The sequence below is a fragment of the Garra rufa genome, chromosome 24, assembly GCF_049309525.1.
Source record: "Garra rufa chromosome 24, GarRuf1.0, whole genome shotgun sequence".
Lineage (NCBI taxonomy): Eukaryota > Metazoa > Chordata > Actinopteri > Cypriniformes > Cyprinidae > Garra > Garra rufa.
In genome coordinates, this window is record NC_133384.1 from 18,970,658 (window position 1) to 18,993,515 (window position 22,858).

General features: G+C 35.5%; 1 protein-coding gene across 3 annotated transcripts in view; it reads right to left on the reverse strand.

The window, feature by feature from the left end:
• The window catches only part of arfgef1 (ADP-ribosylation factor guanine nucleotide-exchange factor 1 (brefeldin A-inhibited)), a 110,956-nt gene that overhangs the window by 42,515 nt on the left and 45,583 nt on the right, over positions 1-22,858 (reverse strand). For all 3 annotated transcript variants that reach the window (XM_073830425.1, XM_073830424.1, XM_073830423.1), the window contains 9 exons: positions 19,358-19,628; positions 14,884-15,000; positions 12,340-12,530; positions 9,818-9,951; positions 6,170-6,404; positions 5,724-5,823; positions 5,505-5,644; positions 3,951-4,059; positions 1,090-1,291 (listed from right to left, as the gene is read on the reverse strand). In XM_073830425.1, coding sequence (XP_073686526.1) covers positions 1,090-1,291; positions 3,951-4,059; positions 5,505-5,644; positions 5,724-5,823; positions 6,170-6,404; positions 9,818-9,951; positions 12,340-12,530; positions 14,884-15,000; positions 19,358-19,628 — 1,499 coding nt within the window. The remainder of the gene's footprint in view (positions 1-1,089; positions 1,292-3,950; positions 4,060-5,504; positions 5,645-5,723; positions 5,824-6,169; positions 6,405-9,817; positions 9,952-12,339; positions 12,531-14,883; positions 15,001-19,357; positions 19,629-22,858) is intronic.

A 22,858-nucleotide genomic window follows, 5' to 3' on the forward strand; every position in this document is an offset into this window, starting at 1 on the left:
CGTTACGGACGTGACACAACGCTGAAGCGTCCTGACGTCATAAATCTAGCCCTTATAAATCCAAAAATCATTGCTGTTTAGACAAAGTGAGTTTATTTACTTTTCATACAGGCCTCCATATTTCTACAAAATACTTACTGTTGACATAAAAAAAATGCAGTCTTTAATCTCTCATTTGAAACCATGAAATACAGTCAAATGAAATTGTAATTTTATAATAGGTGCACCCATCATATGTGGTAGAAAAAAATAGCAATTCCCTTCAAATTTCTATTAAAGCACGTTGATGCAGCTAAATACAGACCTAAATGCACAACTTAAACCGGGTTTTGTTCTTTTTGTATAAACTTTATTTTTTCATGGTAAGGTTGACATTTGCGTGGAATTGCCCAGGTCAGTTGAACTGTAAATGCGGAAAAATGGTTTCCATTGTAGTTTTGCTATGCATTCCTTTTTCAAAGGTGTTTTCCTTTTTCTGAAAAAACACCTCATATGAGCGAAAACATTTTTTTTTTGCAATATATGGGAGTTTCCATTGGGAGCATTTTCAATTTGCAATTTGAAGGATAATGGAAAGGCGGCTACTGCCATGTAAATGTGGGCAGTCTTGTTTTTAAATCTAAGATGCATTCATCTATATGTAAAAGTTGCAGAAGCTGCAGAACTGTGGAAAAAATTGGGTTGTTTGAACACAACAGTCCAGCTACTGGCTCAACAGATTGGATCATTTTGGGATGGGACTTTCATTTTGTCAAACCAATGGCAGGGGAGTGTTTTTGTGAAACCTGTTTGCAAGCAACTATTTTTACACTCCTTAATTGTTCCTTAAAGTGGTGCAGGACCTACACACTTCGCATTTAAGATAGGTCGGGAGTGTCCAAACCTGTTCCTGGAAAGTCAACTTGCTGCAGAAATTGGCTCTAACATGCCCTAACACACCTGCCTTTCTAGTATGCCTGGAGGTGGAGCTAAACTTTGCAGGACAGTGTCCATCCAGAACCAAGACTGAACACCCCTGTAATATGTAAACTAACCATAATTCCATACAAATGTCTACTGGTAGTGATTTTGTCAAACCTAATGACTTACAGGTCAATGCCTTGCTCTATGATCTCCTTCTGTTGTTTAAGGACCTCAAACTGCTCAGGGTTGTCCGTCCCGGACATCTGCGTGCTGTAGCTCCCGATGCCCGATGAGGCGGTGGAGTCCAAAGAGTTTATGCTGCCATAACGGTTAATCGTTTCCGGATGCTTCGACTCATTGGTCTCCTGTTCTAAAGGCTTTTCTTGGCCTGATTGAGAGAGAAGGGAATAAAATTCAAATGCAATTTCAGAGAAAGCAGAAGCAGTCTGTAAAACACCATGAGCCCCTACAGGCTAGGAAGTGATGATTCGGCATGATTCATTGGGCTCCTGGCTGGCTGTTGGTATATCGAGTCTTTTCTCTATATGAGTTTCCCAACACAACAGTTTTCTAATAAAGTCTTCAGCTTTGGCTGACTCGTATCACAAAAACAGCACGACGGGGACTGAAGAAAGAGCAGCGTGACCTGAATACACAGTGTAACAGATCTGAAGTTGGTGCAAGCAGGCGGTTTGGACACGTGGAAGCCATGGTTGCATGTTGCGAGATCTTATTACACACTGGAAACATTGTAAAAGATTTAGCGGGTAGCCATCTCTGTAACACGAGCTGTCAGGTCACTTCCTTCTTTCTCATAGTTTCCTCTCTCTGAAAGATCAGAGGAGCCAGTCGCAGCTTGGAAATACTTACCTGTTTGTTTTAATTAATCTGTTAGATATACAAAAGCTATGGCCACAATACAAAGAACTATTAAGAAACCACTATCTAGTTTACTAGCACAAGCTAATGCAATCAATTCTAATGTCACTACAAACTGCCGTTACCTGCTCTCCCTTTTGATGTGCGTCCGTTAAGAGAAAAGAACAAAGATTGATTGGCTAGCTTGATGAGAATTCAAGAACCTGAAAGCCTTGATTAGTGATCCAAAACAAACATAATGCATTTGAAGAGTTACCCAGGAGTACGCTACAATCTGATTGGCTGATTATGATGTAAAGCATGTATATGTAGGAGTAGCTATTCATTCCAGATGAAAGGGTACAGCCATTTCTCGAGCCATTGTAAACATAGTTATATTTCAGGTGGTCGCTAAAGCACTTTGAGTGTTAGTGTGTTTGTTAGCTACAGCTGAAGTCAAAAGTTTACATACACCTTGCAGAATCTGCAAAAATGTTAATTATTTTACTAAAATGAGAGGAATCTTACAAAATGCATGTTATTTATAATTTAGTAGTGACCTGAATAAGATATTTTACATAAAAGACATTTACATATAGTCCACAAGAGAAAATAATGATTGAATTTATACTATTCAAAAGTATACATACACTTGATTCTTAATACTGTGCTGTTACCCGAACGATCCATTTTTTTTTTTTTTTTTTTTTTTTTAAATGATAATTTGTTCATGAGTCCCTTGTTTGTCCTGAACAGTTAAACTGCCCGCTGTTTTTCAGATAAATCTTTCAGGTCCCACAAATTCTGTGGTTTTCAGCATTTTTGTATGGCTTTGAGATCCATCTTTTCACACTGAGGACAACTGAGGGACTCAACTATTACAGAAGGTTCAAACACTCACTGATGCTGCAGAAAGAAAATGTATGCATTATGAGCCTGAACAGAATTAAGACGTGTACATTTTTTTTATTTTGACTAAATATCGTATTGTTTCATTAAGTACTTCCCTTCATAAGCCACAGATAATACTTACAAGTTTCCCAGAAAAGAAAATAAGCTAAATTTACCCTGATCTTCAATTCCAAAAGTTTTCACCCCCCAGCTTTTAATGCATTGTGTTTTCTTCTGAAACATCAGTGAGTGTTTGAACCAGTGAGTGTAATAGTTGCATGATGAGTCTCTCAGCTGTCCTCATTGTGAAAAAATGGATCTCAAAATCATACAGTCATTGCTGGAAAGGGTTCAAATACACAACAATGCTGAAAAACCAAAGAATTTGTGAGCCCTGGAGGATTTTTACTGAAGAACAGCTGAAAACTGTTCAGGACAAACAATAGACTCATGAACAACTATCACTAAACAAAAAACACAGTATTAAGAACCAGGTTTATGTAAACGGGGTCATTTTTATAAATTCAACTATTATTTTCTCATATTTTATGTGAAATATCTTATTCAGGTCAGTACTAAATAAAAAATAGCATTTGTATGATCCCTCTTATTTTGATAAAATAGTTAACATTTTGCCGATTCTGCAAACTTTTGACCTCAACTGTTTATGCTTCCATGGGTTTGACTTGACATTTAAAAACAAGCAAGAATCTGGTTTATGATTGTCTGATAACTGAAACTCTGAGGTGAGCTTGAGGCAACTGTAAAATTTCCCTTTGGGCCATCAGAGCCTCTTCTTCTCCTCCCCAAAATAGCCAAGTTTGATTACACCTAAATCCCCTCCGCTCCAAAGAGGCAGGGTCTCTAGCCTGGCGCATCTTCTCATACAAGAAGCTTGGTTTTTGCTGTGTTCAGGAACAGACTGCCTCCCTGATGTCAGGCTGATGAATAACAGCCTCAGGGTTGTTTGATTAAGATGAAAGGCCTGCGTAGCCATCACGGCGAACAGCATTTCCTGCCTGTCTTTGAGGCACAGGACTCCTAGTGCGCTGTCCTCAAAAGCAACTGTTTATCCATTTGGTTCTGCACAAGCCAGAAGCCTCTGGAAAGCAGTGTAAATGCACTCAGTGGAGACTCATTTAGAAAAGCCACTGCTGTTACCTGGAATATGTAATGCAACTGCTTGGATCCAAAGCATATCAGGATATAGAGGGGCTAAATAAGGTTTTGAAGGTATTATACTGGTTGAGGTACTAGTATTGATGTTTTGTGCCGCAGAGGTAGAACGTTTGACTTACCGAGACTTGTCTGGGAATTGGGGTTGACATATTGGTCTTTGCTCCACTCCACCATACACTTGAGAATGGACACCAGACACTCCAGTCCTTTCTTCCTTAGAGTCAGCTCCTGAGGGAAACATGAGCTGGGATCACTAATACTGCTTTAAAAGAATAGTTCTTATACTTTACAAGTTTTAAATCAACATGATTTTTTTCTTTTATAAGAAAAAAGACACTTTTTGACAGTGTTACAAGTAACACAAGTTACGTAATCAGATTACTTTTTTTCAATTAACTAGTAATGCATTACTTTTAAATTTACAAAAAAAATCTTACTTTTTCAAATAAGTAACGCAAGTTACTTTGGTTTCCAATTCATTCACTGACACTTCCTTCAGCCTGAGGATTTTTTATATAACTTTTGGGCCTTTACAGTTGCCAAAAATATTACTTTTTTTGTTGTTATTAAAAATAAATAAGCAAGCCCTTTTCAGATGACAAAAGGGAATAACAAAAAGTACCGCAATGCATTACTTTCCATAAAAAGTAACTAAGTAACTCAATTAGTTACTTTTTTATGGAGTAACACAAAATTGTAATGCATTACTTTTTAAAGTAACTTTTTCCAGCACTGCTTACTGAAGAAGTTTTAAGCTTCAAAAAGAACAACAGCATCATGAAAGTAGTTCATACGAGATTCCTGTACCATATATTCCAGGTCACAAACTTTTGAATATTTTCATTTCTAAAAACTTACATTTGCAAATATATACACGGTATAGACAGTGCTAGGTTGTAACTGATTGCAAGTAATCTGGTTTACTCCAGATTACAAAATTAAGATTACTTCTAATTACATTTTAAGTACTCATAACCAGACTACAGTTACTTCTTTGGATTACATGATTACATTTTACACACAATAGCAGTAAATTATTCATAAAGTGTTGACTTGACCTAATTCTTCTTTTTTTTCTCTCTTAAATAGTTTTTTTCTAAATAAAGTGCCTAGTTCGGTGCCTTGCTCAAGGGTCTCACCTCTCGCTCACTCCCCCGACCTACAATCCCTGCCGGACCTGAGACTCGAACCTGCAACCGTTGGGTTACAAGTCCGACTCTCTAACCATAAGGCCACGGCTGCCCCGTAATTATTATATTCAGTGAAAATTATTATATTCAGTGGCTTCTCCTACACTACTCAGTGATATTTAGTGGCAGTTCATCAGAAAGTGACGATTTTGTGCTGTTATTTTATGCAATATTCCAGTTTTGTGCACAAGTTAAATTACAACATTGGATGGAAACTTAGCTAATAAGATATTTATAACTGTTTTCTATTTTATATATTTTATTAGACACAGAAATCTCTTTTAACATTATTAATGTCTTCACTGCCACATTTGATCAGTTTAAAGTGTCCTTGTTTGAGTGCCACTGCACACAATAGGATTTTATAAGGGAGAGAGCACTTCAAATGTTTTTGGTGTGCTCATGAATAAAATAAGAGCATGAGGGTTAGTAAGTAGTGACAATTTCTGAGTAAACCTATCTGTTTAAGGACAGTGCGTTTACCTGAAGTGGGGTTGTGCCCAGTTCATGGCCTCCTCGTCCTTGTGCAATCTTTGAGAGGTCATTCACAAGCCTCTCGAAAATATTAGCAGCATTCAGGTCACAATCATAATTAACATAGATATCTACCACACTCTGGGCATCTGTGAGAGTAGAAATATCATATGATTACTTGTAGAAACACTCTCATATATATCTTTGAAAGGGAGAAAGCTTTCATACCAGCACATATTCTAGTGAGGGTTTGAATGACCATCCACTTGTGGTCATATGAGCTTGTGGACGTTTCCAGAATATAAAGAAAAATCTCTTTGAAAAACACCTGAGGAGAGAAAAAGATAAATACAGTTGTTTTTCACCTCGTAAATTCATAACCAAGTCAGTAACAGAACAATAATAATGTTTCAAAAAAATATGGTGTTGTCAAGACGTATAACTTGATTGATCGATTCAAGAAATATTACTATATACGACTGTGCACAATAAATCCTAACACACTCTTTGGAATGAAGCACGCACACAGAAAGACTGAGACAGAATTGCAAGCTTTCATCCTAAACCACAGCTTAAATAAATCCACACTGTCAGCTAGACGCTTCACAGACTGACGCCATCAGGGCAAGATGCGCAAACACATTACGATTCGTGGGGGAACTGAGTTCAAGCACCTCGATTTGCATCTTGAGATGCGTCTTGAAGTTGGACAGGAGGGTGAGGAAGATGGACAGCGACAGCTCGAACACCTCGGGGACGGAGGACACGCCGTTTTTAGACAGCGCTACGCACAGGTACTGCTTGATGGCGTTGATGAACATCTCGTTGGTTTTGAAGATGGGCCCAGCGTTCTGCAGGATGGACAGGAGGAGCTGCAGCGAGAGGACCTTGGACCGCAGCTCATGGGATCTGCAGGAAGTTGAGGAATCTTAGGTGAATGAAACAAATATTCACTACACATAAGGCCGAGACCAAAATAAGTCAATCAGGTAACTTTTGTCTTACCAGGACGAAAACTGCATGGAAACGACTTGAGTGTTTAAATACTTAGGGATGGTCCACTCAAAAATGAAAATTCTGTCATTAATTATTCACCCTCGTGTCGTTTCAAACCCGTAAGACCATTCATCTTTAGAACACAAATAAAGATATTGTTTGATGAAATCCGAGAGCTTTCGGACCCTCATAGACAGCAACTGACACATTCAAGACCCAGAAAAGTAGTAAGGACATGATTAAAATTGGTTATTTTTGTTTTCATTGCGCAGTATTCTTGTAGCTTCATAAAATTACGGTTGAACCGCTGATGTCACATGGACTATTTTAACGATGTCCTCACTACCTTTCTGGGCCTTGAACGTGCTAGTTGCTTTGTCTATGCTCTTAGATTTCATTAAAACTATTTTAGTATGTGTTTCGAAGATGAACAAAGGTCTTATGGGTTTGGAACGACATGAGGGTGAGTAATTAATGACAGAATTTTCATTTTTGGCTGAACTATCTTTTTAATATTTCTCACTGACAAGGCCCTAGATTGATATATATTAAGAAAATCAAAGAATACTGGGAATTTAAAAGGAATAGTTTCTGCTGGTGGCAGGACCTCTGATAATGTGCTTATTGGAATGCAAAAATAAGCTGTACAATATTCCAAAAAGTTTAATTGTCATTCAAAAGTCAAGAGGAAAGCTTTCAGAGTCACAGCGACAACAGCAGTGTTGCCACTGTTAACTAAAACCATCAAAATAGTTTTCGGTAATTAAGCTCAGTAAATATCAAAAACGTAGAAAATTTAGAAATTAGAAATGTTATTATAAGAAGTGCTGTTAAATGAGTAATCGTGATTAATCGCATCCAAAATAAAAGTTGTTGTTTATATAATACATACATATTTTTAAAACATATACTGTATGTGTGTGTATTTATATATACACATAATAAATATACACAGTATACACACATATATTTAAATATATGTAAATAAAACTATTGGATGCAATTAATCGCGATTAATTGTTTGACAGCAGTATTATAAATATGAAAAGTTTAAGTTAAACAAAAATTAATTAAAGCTTTTAGGGGTTGACTGATTACTGGCGCTGATATTATGTATTATTATGGTTATTCAAAACCGATAAAATTATTGAAAAGCAATTAAAGAAAGTTTTGTCAGAGCCCTTGTTATTCTTAATTTTGACACCAGACATATACACTGCCGTTCAAAAGCTTGGGATCAGTAGGACTTGTAATGTTTTTTTAAGAAGCCTCTTATGCTCATCAAGGCTGCATTTATTTGATCAAAAAGACAGAAAAAAACAGTAATATTGCAAAATGTTAATACAATATAAAATAATGGTTTTTATTTTAATATATTTTAAAATATAATTTATTCAGTGATGCAACGCTGAATTTTCATTAGCTGTTACTCCAGTCTTAAGTTTCACATGATCTTTCAGAAATCTTTCTAATATGCTGATTTATTATTAGAATTATCAGTGTTGGAAACTTGTGTTGTGCTGCCATATTTTTTTCATATATAACAAGGTAAAAAGAACAGCATTTATTCAAAATAGAATTCTTTTCTAACAATGTAAATCTATTCTATCACTTTTTATTAATTTAACACATCCTTGGTGAATAAAAGTATCAACTTCTTAAAAAAAAAAAAAAGAAAAAATACAAATTTACTGACCTCAAACTTTTGAACAGTAGAAAAGTTTCTATTTTAAATAAATGTTCTTTTTAACCTTTTATTGATTAAAGAATCCTGAAAAAAAAGTATCACAGGTTTCACAAAAATGTTTTCAACATTGATAATAAATCAGCATATTAGAATGATTTCTGAAGGATCATGTGACACTGAATCCTGGAGTAATGATGCAGAATTTAGCTTCATAACACAGGAATAAATTACATTTTTAAATATATTCACATAGAAAACAATTATTTTAAATTGAAACAATATTTTACAATATTCTGTATTTTTGATCAAATAAATGCAGCCTTGAGCATAAAAACGTCTTTAAAAAACATTACAAATCTTACTGATCCCAAACTTTTGAGTGGCAGTGTATATCAGTTTAAAATATCGGTTATCGATCTACTTGGTCTATAATAATCGGTATCAGCATCTGCCTTGAAAAACAAATATCGGTTGACCCCTATAAGTTTTATAGAAATACTAAAAAAGACAAAAGAAATAATAATTACAAAATCACACAAAACTAAACTAAAACTTACAATTAAAACAAAAACTAAAAATCTCAAAATAAAAGGCTAAAAAAAAAAAAAAATCAATACATTTAATAATATCATACATATAATATTAAAAATACCACTGGACTATGTTTTTCCGCTGATACAACAATAAAGTTTTAGTAAAATATCTAATTTTCATTAAGTTCATTAAGTATTCAATTATTATTATTAATATGTGACCCTGGACCACAAAACCAGTCTTAAGTAGCGTGAGGTATATTTGTAGTAATAGCCAACAATACATTGTATGTATGGGTCAAAATAATACATTTTTCTTTTATTCCAAAAATCAACAGGACATTAAGTAAAGATAATTTTTGCACCCTCAGATTCCAGACTTTTAAATAGCTGTATATCAGCCAAATATTGTACTATCCTAACAAATACATCAAAGGAAAGCTTATTTATTCAGCTTCCAGACAATGTTCAAAACACTGACCCTTATGACTGGTAATGTGCTCCAGGGTCACATATAATAATTCTCAAAACTATGCAGCAACAGAATCCAAAGATACTCTACAGAAACAGCTACCTAAACTAAAACAATACGCAAAAAAAGTAACCTCTCCGCAACAAACTGCATGATCCAAGGCATCATCCGTGTCCTTGACTTCAGTGCTTGCTTTAATATGCAGCACTGATAAATAAAGTCCTCGTGTAAATCAAGAGGAGGGTCAACAGGTCTCAGTCCATTTGACAAAGAGTGATAAATAGCACTGAAACGAGCTTCCTGCCTCACTGCCCCTGAAGACACACCAGAATGAATGGCTCTCTTTCTCTGCAAATGACAGGGAGGAACATCTCTCTTGCCCTCTGACAGCCCTATTCACCTGTTATGGGACAGCAGCTGATAAAAACCAAGACAACTCAACTCTGTGCAATGCGGATTGATCTCTCTCGTTTCAAAAATATCTACAACCACAAATCTCCGATTAGGAAGGGAACCATATCAAACTCAGTTGGGTCCTGACTGGGGATGTCATTTTTGGCACGACATTTGGTACAACAAATAAACGATTCCTTTTGTATACAGTCAGAGGTTTTATTTAGAAAGACATGCTTACTTAGGATCAGGGGGACCGTCTGAAAGGGGCTTCATGGAGAGCTTGCAGAGTGAACGGAAAACCAAGAACGCATCCTTCTGGAGAATGTGGGAAAACTTTGCACCTGGTACAGGACCAGTGGTAGCTACTGATTCCTGTGGGAAAAAAACGCATGTTCGAATCTTATGGCAATCAAATTTAACTGCCAGGAAAATTAATCGTCAGTTATAGCACATAACATACATCAACCAGAAAAAAAGCAACAGGCCATAAAATTGGCGTTATGGTCCAATCTCGCAAGTTTTTATCTTGGAATTCTCATTTTTTTCTTGCAATTTTGACTATTTTTCTCAGAATTGTGAGATATAAACTCGTAATTTGGACTTTTTTTCTCACAAATGCAAGTTTGTATCTTGCAATTCTGACCTTTTTTTTCACAATTGCACATTTTTATCTCACAATTGTAACTTTTTTTCTCGCAATGGTGTTTATAAGAATTTTGACTATTTTTCCCAGAACTGTGAGATATAAACTCACGACTTTGAGAAATTAAATCAGAATTGCAAGATAGAAATTCGCAATTCTGACCTTTTTTTTCCCCTCAGAACAGAGAGATATAAACTGGCAATTGCGAGAAAAAAAAAGAAAGAATTGCGAGATAAAACTCACAATTGTGATTTTTTTTTCTCGCAACAGTGAGTTTACATCTTACAATCTCAGAACTGCATGATACTGTATAAACAAGTTATATTATAATTACATTATTAAGTTATATATTTTGCAATTCTGACTTTTTTTCTCGCAATGGCGAGTTTATATTTTGCAATTCTGATTTTTCTTGCAATTTTGACTATTTTTCTCTGAACTGTGAGACAAACTTGCAATTCTGACTTTTTCTTGCAAATACAAGGTTTTATCTTGCAATTCTAACTTTTTTCTCGCAATGACGAGTTTATATTTTGCAATTCTGATTTTTCTTTCAATTATGACTATTTTTCTCTAAACTGTGAAGGTGCGTTCACACCGGACGTGAATGAAGCGGCAAGCGCAAGTGATTTACATGTTAAGTCAATGCCAAGACGCGAATAGCCATCCTGCGGCGCGAAACACGCGAGTTCAAAAATCTGAACTTTGGCGAAAATCCGCGCCGCGTTAACCAATCAGGAGCTTGGTCTAGTAGTGACGGAGGCAGAAATCCGAAACAACAGTGGAGGACAAAATCACCGTTGCTGTCTGTGGTTACTCGGAGCTGTATGATACATCTTTGGACTTTTGTAGAAACAGGAATAAAAAGGATCTTGCTAGGAAGAAAGTGAGTGAATAGGTTGGACAATCTGGTAAGTTTTAAAAAAACGCTCTTTACTCAATTTGACCTACATATACATACATATTGAGACTACAAAGCAAGCTAAAGCTGGCAAATTGAGCTCATTCACCTATTTTACAACTACTTTCCCGCTGACGAGTGGCAGAAGCCCCTTCCATGACGCGAATTTGCGTCTGTTGTGCAGAAAATGTCACGCGCGAATGACGCAAATTTCACAGCGCGAATGGCGCGAGTAAACTCAAATGTTCAAGCATTCAACTACGCGCGAATAGCGCGTGTTTTTTCCGCGCAAGTCGCGTCCAGTGTGAACGCACCATGAGGCATAAATTCGCAATTCTGACTATTTTTTTCTCCTCAGAATAGCGGGATATAAACTCGCAATTGCAAGAAATAAAGTAAGAATTGCAAGATGCAGGGTGCTTTCACACTTGCCACTTTGTTTCGGAACCTGCCGCGTTTACCCCCTTAGCGCGGTTCGTTTGGGCATATGTGAATACAGGGTTGCTGCACACTTTGTAAAATCATATTTAAGACTTTTAAGACCCAAACAGAGCAAAATGAATACAATTTTTGCACAGCAGAATAAACAAATAAATCGATCTACAAATGTAAAAGCACCCAAAAACTCACAATTCTGATTTTACTTATTTTAATCTCAGAATTGCATGATACTGTATAAACTCACAATTGTAAGTTATAAAGTCAGAATAGCATATTTTAAACTTAAAATTGTAAGTAATATAGTGAGATTTGTGCTAAAAAAAAATTCTCACAATTGCATATACAATGGTGCCAAATATTTGGACACTTGTGACAAAAATACATGACTATCTCTGCGTTTAATAACAGGATTTCTGTACCGTTTTTAAATCCAATTTAAACCTTTATTAGATCTTTAAGACCTATACAAATAAAATGAATACTGTATGTTAATACAGTACAAACCCATTCAATTAGAAAACTAATCATAAATCTCAGATTGTTCTACTGACAAGCTGTAGTTTCTTATTTTAGCAAAACACTTGAGAGAAATGAGGGTATCATAGTTTGTGGCATCACAATCAAACCCTAAAATGTATGTAATTTTGAAGAATTCAGCTGTTAAATCAACTTAAGTCAGTTCTGGGTAAACAGTCCTGTCAAAAACAATTACACATGATTAAACAAAAAGCCTGGTTTTACTTTTTTCCCCATTCATGGCAGAGGAAACTGGTACCTGAGTGTCATTGGAGGAGACAGACAGTCTGTCGTCGGGTAGGGACGGAGTGAAACTCGCAGAGATGGGTGTGCCAGGGATGCCGTTGGCGTGAACATTTTCGTTGTCGCTGCCCAGCCCTCCCTCCTCTTCCAGTGAGTTTGGAATGCCCTCAGCTGGCTCAGCCTCACCCTCACGGCTTTCCTTAACATCTGAACACAGAATAACAGATTTTAGGCTTGGGCCATACGGTGGTTTAAAATGTAAAGTGAATCAAACAGCCACTAATTGTTTAACAAAATTTACTGTATTACACAAAATGAGAAATTTTAAATAATGTATTAGTAATTTTTCATGAGAAAAAAATATTAATTTAAAAATAAATGTTTTAAAAGCACCAAATCAGCATATCAGAATGATTTCTAAGTGATCGTGTAACACTGAAGATTGGAGTAATGGCTGCTGATATCGCAGGAATTAACACTTTAAAATATATTAAAATACAAAGCCATGGAAGCCTGTTTCCGCCGCCGAATAAAAAAATAATAATAAATAAATAATTACAATTTAATTGTGACCTTTTTATCTCAAAATTTTGACTTTTTTCCTTACAATTGCAGGTTTACATCTCACAAATTTGACTATCTCAGAATTGTGAAATATTAACTCGCAATTCTGAGAAATAAAGTCGGATTTGCAAAATATAAACTTGCAATAGTGATAAATAAATAAAGAAATAATCACAATTCTGATCATTTTTCTCACAACTGATTTTACATCTCGCAATTCTGACTTTTTCTCGCAATGGCGAGTTTATATTTTGCCATTCTGATTTTTCTCGCCATTTTTCTCTGAATTGTGAGACATAAACTTGCAATTCTTACTTTTTTCTCGCGAATGCAAGGTTTTATCTTGCATTTCTGACTTTTTTTCTCACAATTGCAAATTTTTATCTTTTATCTCTGACTTTTTTCACATGATACTGACTTTTTTGCTACAATTGCACATTTTTATATTTAGATATAAGATTGTTAAAACTTAACGGCTTTTTACCTCCTCTCAGAATCCTTGCTAAACATGTTGCAAATAGCAGTAGCATTGTGCTCCTCTGTCACCGTGAAAAACTTCCAGACCTGCGAAGGCGATGATGACGACACAGATGATGACGTATTAAACGCGACAAAGTCCGAGAGTCACTGCAGTTTAAAGCTGCAGCCACTTGCAATCGGAAAGCAGATGAATCTCCGATAAACCAGACTGATTGATTGATTTACCAGCAAGAGTACTTTATCGGATCGGGTTTCATTTATTTATCGGAGCAATAAAAATGACGTCATTTTTACCCATATCGGTCGATAATTTATCTGTCCGATAAATATCGTGCATCCCTAGTATATATATATATATAATATCTCACAATTATGATCTATAAAGCCCAATTCTGAGGGGGGAAAAGACTGATATGTTCCCATATTTATATATCATAATTGTGACTTAATCACAATTGTAATAAAGTCAGAATTTGCAATTCTGAGAAAAAAAAAAGTCACAATTGTGGGATATAAACTCAAAATTGTGAGTAATAAAGTCAGATTTGCAAGGTAAAAACTTAAAATTTGGAATTCTTATCTAACAATTCTGACTTTTTTTCTTGCTATGGTGTTTTTATTTTTGCCAATTTAGATTTTTCTCAGAATTGTGAGACAAACTCGCAATGCTGACTTTTTTTTCTCACAAACGCAAATTTTGATCACACTATTCTGACAATTCTAAAAAAAAATTCTCACAATGGTGAGTTTATATTTCGCAACTCTGACTTTTTTCTTAATATTTTAAGAAAACTTAACTCACAATTGTCACAATTGTGGGATATAAACGCAAAATTGTGAGTAATAAAGTCCGATTTGCAAGATAAAAACTCAAAATTTAGACTTCTTGTCTTGCAATTCTGACTTTTTTTCTTGCTATGGTGATTTTATATTTGCCAATTTAGATTTTTCTCAGAATTGTGAGACAAACTCGCAATGCTGACTTTTTTTCCTGCAAATGCAAATTTTTATCTCGCTATTCTGACAACATTTTTTTCTCACAATGACGAGTTTATATTTCGCAATTCTGTCTTTTTTCTTACAATTCTGACTATTTTGCCAGAGCTGTGAGATATAATCTCACAATTATGATCTATAAAGCCCAATTCTGAGGGGAAAAAAGACTGATATGTTCCCGTATTTATATCTCACAACTGTGACTTAACTCACAATTGTGTGTAATAAAGTCTAAACTGCAAGATATAAACTTGCAATTCTGAGGAAAAAGTCACAATTGCGGGATATAAACTCGCAATTCTGGGGGGAAAAGAGAATTGTGAGATGCAAATTTGCAATTTCAAGGATTTTTTCTATTATTCAGTAGCGGAAACAGGCTTTCATAGAAAACAGCTATTTGACTTATAATAATATTTTACAACATTACTGTTTTTACTGCATTTTTTAACTAAATTCAGCCAAAATCTTACTGACCCCAAACATCTGAATGGTATATACGCAAAAAAATATGACAACTCACCTCCAGCAACTGTGTTTACGACTTCTTGCAAAATGCTCTGTACGATCTCCTGTGCCTTCTCTTCATATCTCTGGTTTTCTTCTTCCTCTGTGGCTTCCGTGCCATGCTCTGCCGCACCTAAAAGACAGACGAGTAAGTTTAAGCATCTAATTCTGTCAGTCATTCATGCTGCGATAGGAGGATTTTCCCTCCAAGCACGCTCGGTAGTCACATTAAATCCACGTTATCAGTTTCCTAATTTAACTTTAATAAGTGTTATTAAGAGGGGACTCCATACTGCCTGTAACTGGGTGATGTCCTGACAGAAAGCTGTGCTATTAAACTTACGTAAGACTTAGAGATACTGGCACAGTTTTCCAATAATGTCACATCATTAGAAGACGCCTCATCTGTTCTGATGTCAAGCCTGAATAAAGGATTAACTCATAATGACTAGGAATCAGAGACGCTTGTTTGTGTCTAGAAGTGTTGGGAGGAGGAGGGGGACCAGCTAAAAATAGTGACGCTACTAACTTCAAGGGATAGTTCACACAAATATTAAAGGGGAGATCAGATGTAAAATTTACTTTCAGATTGTGACTTTCAGAATATAAAAGTGTCTTAGCAGTGTGGACACTTTTTTTTAATCCCCAAAAAGCCTAAACAGACTTAATTATCAAGCAGTGTGATGTCATAAAGCTCAAGCCCCGCCCACGACCACTGACAGACTGTCCTGTATTAGCAGATTTTGTATCTCGCAATTAAGACTTTTTTCTTGCAACTGTGAGTTTGTATCTTAAATTTTGGCTTTTTTCTCGCAACTATGAGTTTGTATCTCGCAATTGTGATGTTTTTCTCACAACTGTGGATTAGTATCTCGCAATTCTGACATTTTTCTTGCAAATGCGAGCTTGCATATCGCAATTCTGGCTATTTTTCTTACAAATGTGTGTATCTCGCAATTCTGGCTTTTTTGTTGCAAATGTGACTTTGAATCTCGCAATTGTGATGTTTTTCTCACAACTATGAGTTAGTATCTCGTCGAGTTAGTATCTCTGACATTTTTCTCACAATTGTGAGTCAGTATGTTGAAATTTTTACTTTTAAACTTTTTGTCTCGCAATTCTGCCATTTTTCTCTTAATTGTGAGTTTGTTTCTCGCAATTCTGACTTTTTTCTCGCAATTCTGAAATTCTCACAATTGTGAGTTTGTTTCTCGCAATTCTGACTTTTTCTCCCAATTCTGACATTTTTCTCACAATTGTGAGTGTGCTTCTCGCAATTCTGACTTTTTTCTCGCAACTGCAAGTTATCAACTTGCAATTCTGACTTTTTTCTCACAATTCTGGCATTTTTCTCACAATTCTGACTTTTTTCTTGCAAGTTTGTATCTCACAATTCTGTTTTATTTTTGCAACTGCAAGTTAGTATTTAATTCTGACATTTTTCTCGCAATTGTGAGTCAGTATGTTGAAATTCAGACTTTTTTCTTGAAAACTTTCTCGCAATTCTGACATTTTCCTTGCAATTGTGAGTTTGTTTTTTGCAAATTCTGACTTTTTTCTGGCAATTCTGGTGTTTTTCTCGCAATTGTGAGTTTGTATCTCACAATTCTGACCTTTTTCTTGCAACTGGAAGTTAGTATCTCGTAATTGTGACTTTTTTTCTCGCAATTCTGACATTTTTCTCATAATTGTGAGTTTGTTTCTCGCAATTCTGACTTTTTTCTCACAATTGTGAGTTTGTATCTCGCAATTCTGACTTTTTTCTCGCAATTCTGACATTTTTCTCACAATTGTGAGTTTGTTTCTCGCAATTCTGACATTTTTCTCACAATTGTGAGTGTGTTTCTCGCAATTCTGACTTTTTTCTCGCAACTGCAAGTAATCATCTTGCAATTCTGACTTTTTTTCTCACAATTCTGGCATTTTCCGCACAATTCTGTCTTTTTTCTTGCAAGTTTGTATCTCGCAATTCTGTTTTATTTTTGCAACTGCGAGTTAGTATCTAATTCTGCCATTTTTCTCGCAATTGTGAGTCAGTATGTTGAAATTCAGACTTTTTTCTTAAACTTTTTTCTCGCAATTCTGACATTTTCCTCGCAATCGTGAGTTTGTTTTTTTGCAAATTCTGACTTTTTTCTTGCAACTGCAAGTCATTATCTCGCAATTCTGACTTTTTCTGGCAATTCTGGCGTTTTTCTTGCAACTGCAAGTCATTATCTCACAATTCTGACCTTTTTCTTGCAACTGGAAGTTAGTATCTCGCAATTGTGACTTTTTTCTCACAACTGCAAGTTATTATCTTGCAATTCTGACTTTTTTCTCGCAATTCTGGTGTTTTTCTCGCAACTGTGAGTTTGTATCTCGCAATTCTGACTTTTTTCTCGCAATTCTGACATTTTCCTCGCAATTGTGAGTTTGTTTTTTGCAATTCTGACTTTTTTCTTGCAACTGCAAGTCATTGTCTCGCAATTCTGACTTTTTTCGCGCAATTCTGCCGTTTTTCTCACAATTGTGAGTTTGTTTCTCGCAATTCCGACCTTTTTCTTGCAACTGGAAGTTAGTATCTCGCAATTGTGACTTTTTTTCTCGCAACTGCAAGTCATTGTCTCACAATTCTGCCATTTTTTCTCGCAATTCTGCCATTTTTCTCGCAATTGTGAGTTTGTATCTCGCATTTCCGACCTTTTTCTTGCAACTGGAAGTTAGTATCTCGCAATTGTGACTTTTTTTCTCGCAACTGCAAGTTATTATCTTGCAATTCTGACTTTTTTCTCGCAATTCTGGTGTTTTTCTCGCAATTGTGAGTTTGTTTTTTGCAATTCTTACTTTTTTCTTGCAACTGCAAGTCATTATCTCGCAATTCTGACTTTCTCGCAATTCTGCCGTTTTTCTCGCAATTGTGAGTTTGTATCTCGCAATTCCGACCTTTTTCTTGCAACTGGAACTTAGTATCTCGCAATTGTGACTTTTTTTCTCGCAACTGCAAGTTATTATCTTGCAATTCTGACTTTTTTTGCGCAATTCTGCCGTTTTTCTCGCAATTGTGAGTTTGTTTTTTGCAATTCTTACTTTTTTCGTGCAACTGCAAGTCATTATCTCGCAATTCTGACTTTCTCGCAATTCTGCCGTTTTTCTCGCAATTGTGAGTTTGTATCTCGCAATTCCGACCTTTTTCTTGCAACTGGAAGTTAGTATCTCGCAATTGTGACTTTTTTTCTCGCAACTGCAAGTCATTATCTCGCAATTCTGACTTTCTCGCAATTCTGCCGTTTTTCTCGCAATTGTGAGTTTGTACTCGTTTTTATCGTAATTGTTTCTATTTCGCAATTCAGATTTGCAAGATTTTTGCAATTGCAAAACTGCAAGGTAGTATCTCGCAATTCGACTTTTTTTTTTGCAATTGTGAGTTTGTATTAGAGGTCGAACAATGTATTGGTTTTTGATTGGCGGAACTATCGGTTATCTGCAAAAATCCATGTCAATAGTTTCCCCTGGGTGTGTTCGTTGCTGAAGTGGCTGAGAAGAGGTTCTGCTGTCATTATACAGTATGAGAGCGGCCTCCAGAGGTACAAATCACTGAAAGGACGTGCTGTTTGTTTACACACGTGATACTGCACACTGAACAGAGCGGGACGCTTCAGAAGCGGATTTACAACGTCAACAACGAACTATAGTGCATGTTTTCATATCAGTACTTTGTAATTACTTTGTTGACTAGAGAAAGGACAGCATATGTTTGCTATCAAGGCTGAGAGGACGCAAACATTAGCCGCACCTCAAGTCCAAACCAAATGTTTAATGTCACGATTGTTAACATCTATTTGCATTAGTTTATACCCAGCCGATCACAATAAACCATTTGCATATTTTGCAAATATTGCATATTTAAAGCTACTGACATGAGAAAGCAAACTGTGTTCATTTTTGTAGTACTTTTGGCATTTAAATAGTAGACCACTATTTTAGTTTCTATTTAGTATCCATTTTAAAAACTATCACTTGATTGATCCGTATCGGCCAGTTTGCGACTTAATTCTCTTGAGCAGCTGTAGCGACAACAATGTCTCGTAAGGAATGTAGGTGTTCTGTATTTGAATGTAAAAGAACACAAGAGTCTTCATTTACTTCGGACATCAGAGCTGCCGTGCATGCAGTGGACTAGTTTTGTTTTTGATGGTAACCAAATACACAAAAAAAAAAAAAAAAAAACAGAAAAGAGGGGCGGAGTTAGCAGTAGCTCATTATCATTTAAAGAGGCATGCACCGAAACGAGTCGCTGTGAACAGAGCTGTTTTTGACAAGCTAAAAAGGGTGTTGTTTTAGACGTTTTACAGTCACATTAAGTGTGAACTGATGCCAAAATGAAAAGCCCTCTCCTAGAATATTCTACTAGTGTCTAGAATCATGTAGAGAAATTATTATAATCATTTACATTAACATGGATCCCTAAAGCTAAATTAATCTCTGCGTGTTTGCACGCTTCTCTTTACTTTGCGCAGCAGCAGTAGCCTGGTCCGCCTCGGTCTGCTCATTCTCCGCAGGGCAGAAGTCAGCGCCGTTCTCTGGTTCAGGACTCTCATACGCTGGGGATCCCTGCTCGACCTTCCCGCCCTGGTGTCCCGGTCCACCGTTGGCCTCCGCGGGCAGGCTTTTGCCGGGGGTGTCATCGGTGTGCCGCGGTCCAGGAGACTCTGGTTCTTGCTGGCTGATTGGAGAATGCTGCCTGTGCCTTTCTCTCTCCATCTGCTTGGCTTCCTGCAGCTGGAACACACAAATTCAAGCCATTTTAAACATATATCAGGGTGAGTTTATACACTCATGTTTCCTCCAGGGCAGCCGGGAGCCCAAAGCCAAGCTGATGTACATCCATTTCTCTGAACGGGAGTCAAATGATTACGTTTAGGAATACAGACGGTTCCTGTTTTTTTTATATAAAACAAAAAGAAACACAAGACCAGGATCTTATAGCATCTTACTGTATGTGAAGACAATGTCTGTGCTCATAGAGACAGATGGTGGTTGGACTACATGCACCTGGAATGACAATCTGGACTACGCACATGCTTACATTGGTGTTTTAAAGCAAAATAAGTGTATGACTCTTTAAGGGGTAGTTCACTCAAAAATGAAATTCTGTCATCATGTAGCCTCATGAAGTTTTGAAGCTGTATGACTGCAAGATACTGTATACCAAAGGAAAGTCAATGGTGTCTAAACAACATTGTTTGGACCAGAAAATAATAAAAACTTTTTTTTCTGTTTCACAAAAATGTAGTAGCAGCTTTGCCATCAATGACAGTAAGCATGCCATATTATGCAACTCAAAATCTTTTTAAAAATCTTCTACGATCTGCATATTTTTCTCAGACAACAAATATCATGTCATAAATTACACAGGGTCCAAATGATCCAAGTATTACCACCAAATCTGAGCTGGTCCCTTATTAAAAAACCTTGGGCTTAGCAAATGACAAAATGAAAACTGTAAATAAGAATAAAAAAAAATAGCTTTGATACAACACCAGCATCTGATACTTAGTAAATAAAAACATTTAAAATAAATAGAAAATAAACAATACACATTGGGTGTAAACTGATATAATTAAATTAGCTCTGTTAAAAGATTCAATAATTTAATGTACACTACCAGTCAAAAGTTTTTGAACAGTAAGATTTGTTTATGTTTTTTTTTTAAATATGTCTCTTCTACTCACTAAGCCTGCAACTATTTGATCCAAAGAACAGTAAAAATAGTACAATTTTAAAATATTTTTACTATTTAAAATTTTCTACTTTAATATGTTTAAAAAATTTAATTTATTCCTGTGATTTCAAAGCTGAATTTTTAGCATCATTACTCCAGTTACATGATCCTTCAGTAATAATAACATCTAATATTCTGATTTGCCGCTCAAAAACATTTATTATTATTATTATTATTATTATTATTATTATTATTATATTATTATGTTGAAAACTGCTGTGTAGAACTGTTTCAGGTTTCTTTGGTGAAAAGAAAGCTCAGAAGAACAGCATTTATCTGAAATAAAAACCTTTTTGTAACATTACAGATGTCTTTATCATCACTTTTGATCAATTGAAAGCATCCTTTTTAAATAAAAGTATTAATTAATTTCTATAGTTTTAATTTAAATATAGTGACACTGAAGACTGGAGTAATGATGCTGAAAATTTAGCTTTGATCAAGGGAATAAATTACATTTTAAAATATATTCAAACAGAAAACAGTTATATTAAATAGTAAAAATATTTTACTGTTTTTGCTGTACTTTGGATCAAATAAATGCAGGCTTGGTGAGCAAAAGAGAACTCTTTAAAAAAAAAAACATAAAAAATCTTTTATAATAAACTTATAATAAACTTTTGACTGGTAGTATATATAATTTGCAATTAACAAAATATATTTTAGGTATTTTAAATTATAGTTTTAATTCATAAAATAAATAAGTGAATAAATAAATTTGGTACAACACAAAAATGGTAACTGAAAATGAACATTTAACCCTTTTAAAAATTCATTATAGGTTATATTTGTAATTTATAAAACAAATAAAATATAAACAAATAAAAAAATAATTAAATAATTAATCAATCCATCTCAACTGTGAAAAATCTCCCATACAAAGAGGACAAATACTTTTGTTAAAACATAGCAAGTAGATTCGACTCATATTAAATAAATGAAACATTTTTCACTTTTAGGTATATACAAAAGAACCTGTGTTGCCAAGTCCGTTGTTTTCCCGCAGAATTGGGCTACTTTAACACTGTTGCTGCAAGCTTTTTTTCATGTCTGCGGGTTGAAGTAAGCAAAAACAAGATACTTAGCACATGAAATGTGAATTTTACCAAGAGAACCCTGCCCAAAAATGTACATTTTACCTCCCGGAAAGCGATTTTTACTGGGGGACCCCTCTCGAAATGCGACTGGGCCAGTTTCGAGTTGCAATTGGGCGGGTTTTGTTGTGAAAACCTGGCAACCCTGCAAAGAACGTTATGTAGCAAGCTGACTGTTATATATACTGCATTTATCCTTTACCCATTTAATATAACAGTTTATTAATAAAATATGACGTGCAAAGATGTCTCTTCTCTAGAGCTTTCAGCTAAATTCAGGTGGTCTAATTTGGCCTGTTCTGTGTTGGCAAAACAAGCACATCTTTAATATTGTACAGCTGATTAGTTATGCATGATGTGTCTGGCTGTGTCACAATGTGTCACGCTCTGTCCAGACTACTAAAACTGCGTGACAGTGTGTTTTGCTTGTGCCAAAACCGCAAAGGCCCACTTTCAAAGTGGCATCCTTTTGATCAGTGCAGCGACTGTGAAACATCTAAACCGCACCTCACTGTCCTCATCCACAAGCTACCTAAACCACAAAGATACAGACACATCGCGTTTGCTCCTTGTATCAACATCCATCTCGGATGATCGAACCCAGAGGACAATGATTGTAAACAAGGTCCAAAATGTCTTTTGATCCGATCACACAGTGCAAACTGCGTCCTGACACACACCCATCTGAAGTTTTAATACCGTAATCGACTAAAATTATAATGCAACAAAACATGTTTATGGCGCAGATCTTTTTTTCTATACTTCCTTTCTTGATATTGGATATATAAAATCATTATGTAATCAAATATGTGATATTTGTAGAAATAGCAAACAATCCATTGTATGGGTCTAAATTATCTATTTTTCTTTTATGACAAAAATCATTATTATATTAAGTAAAGATCATGTTCCATAAAACTATTTAGCAAATTTCCTACCATAAATCAAAACTTAATTTTTGATTAGTAATATGCATCGCTAAGAACTTCATTTGGACTTTAAAGGCGATTTTCTCAATATTTAGATTTTTTGCACCCTTAGATTCCAGATTTTCTAATAGTTGCATCTTGGACAAATATTGTCCTATCTTAACAAACCATACATCAATGGAAAGCTTATTTATTTACTTATTT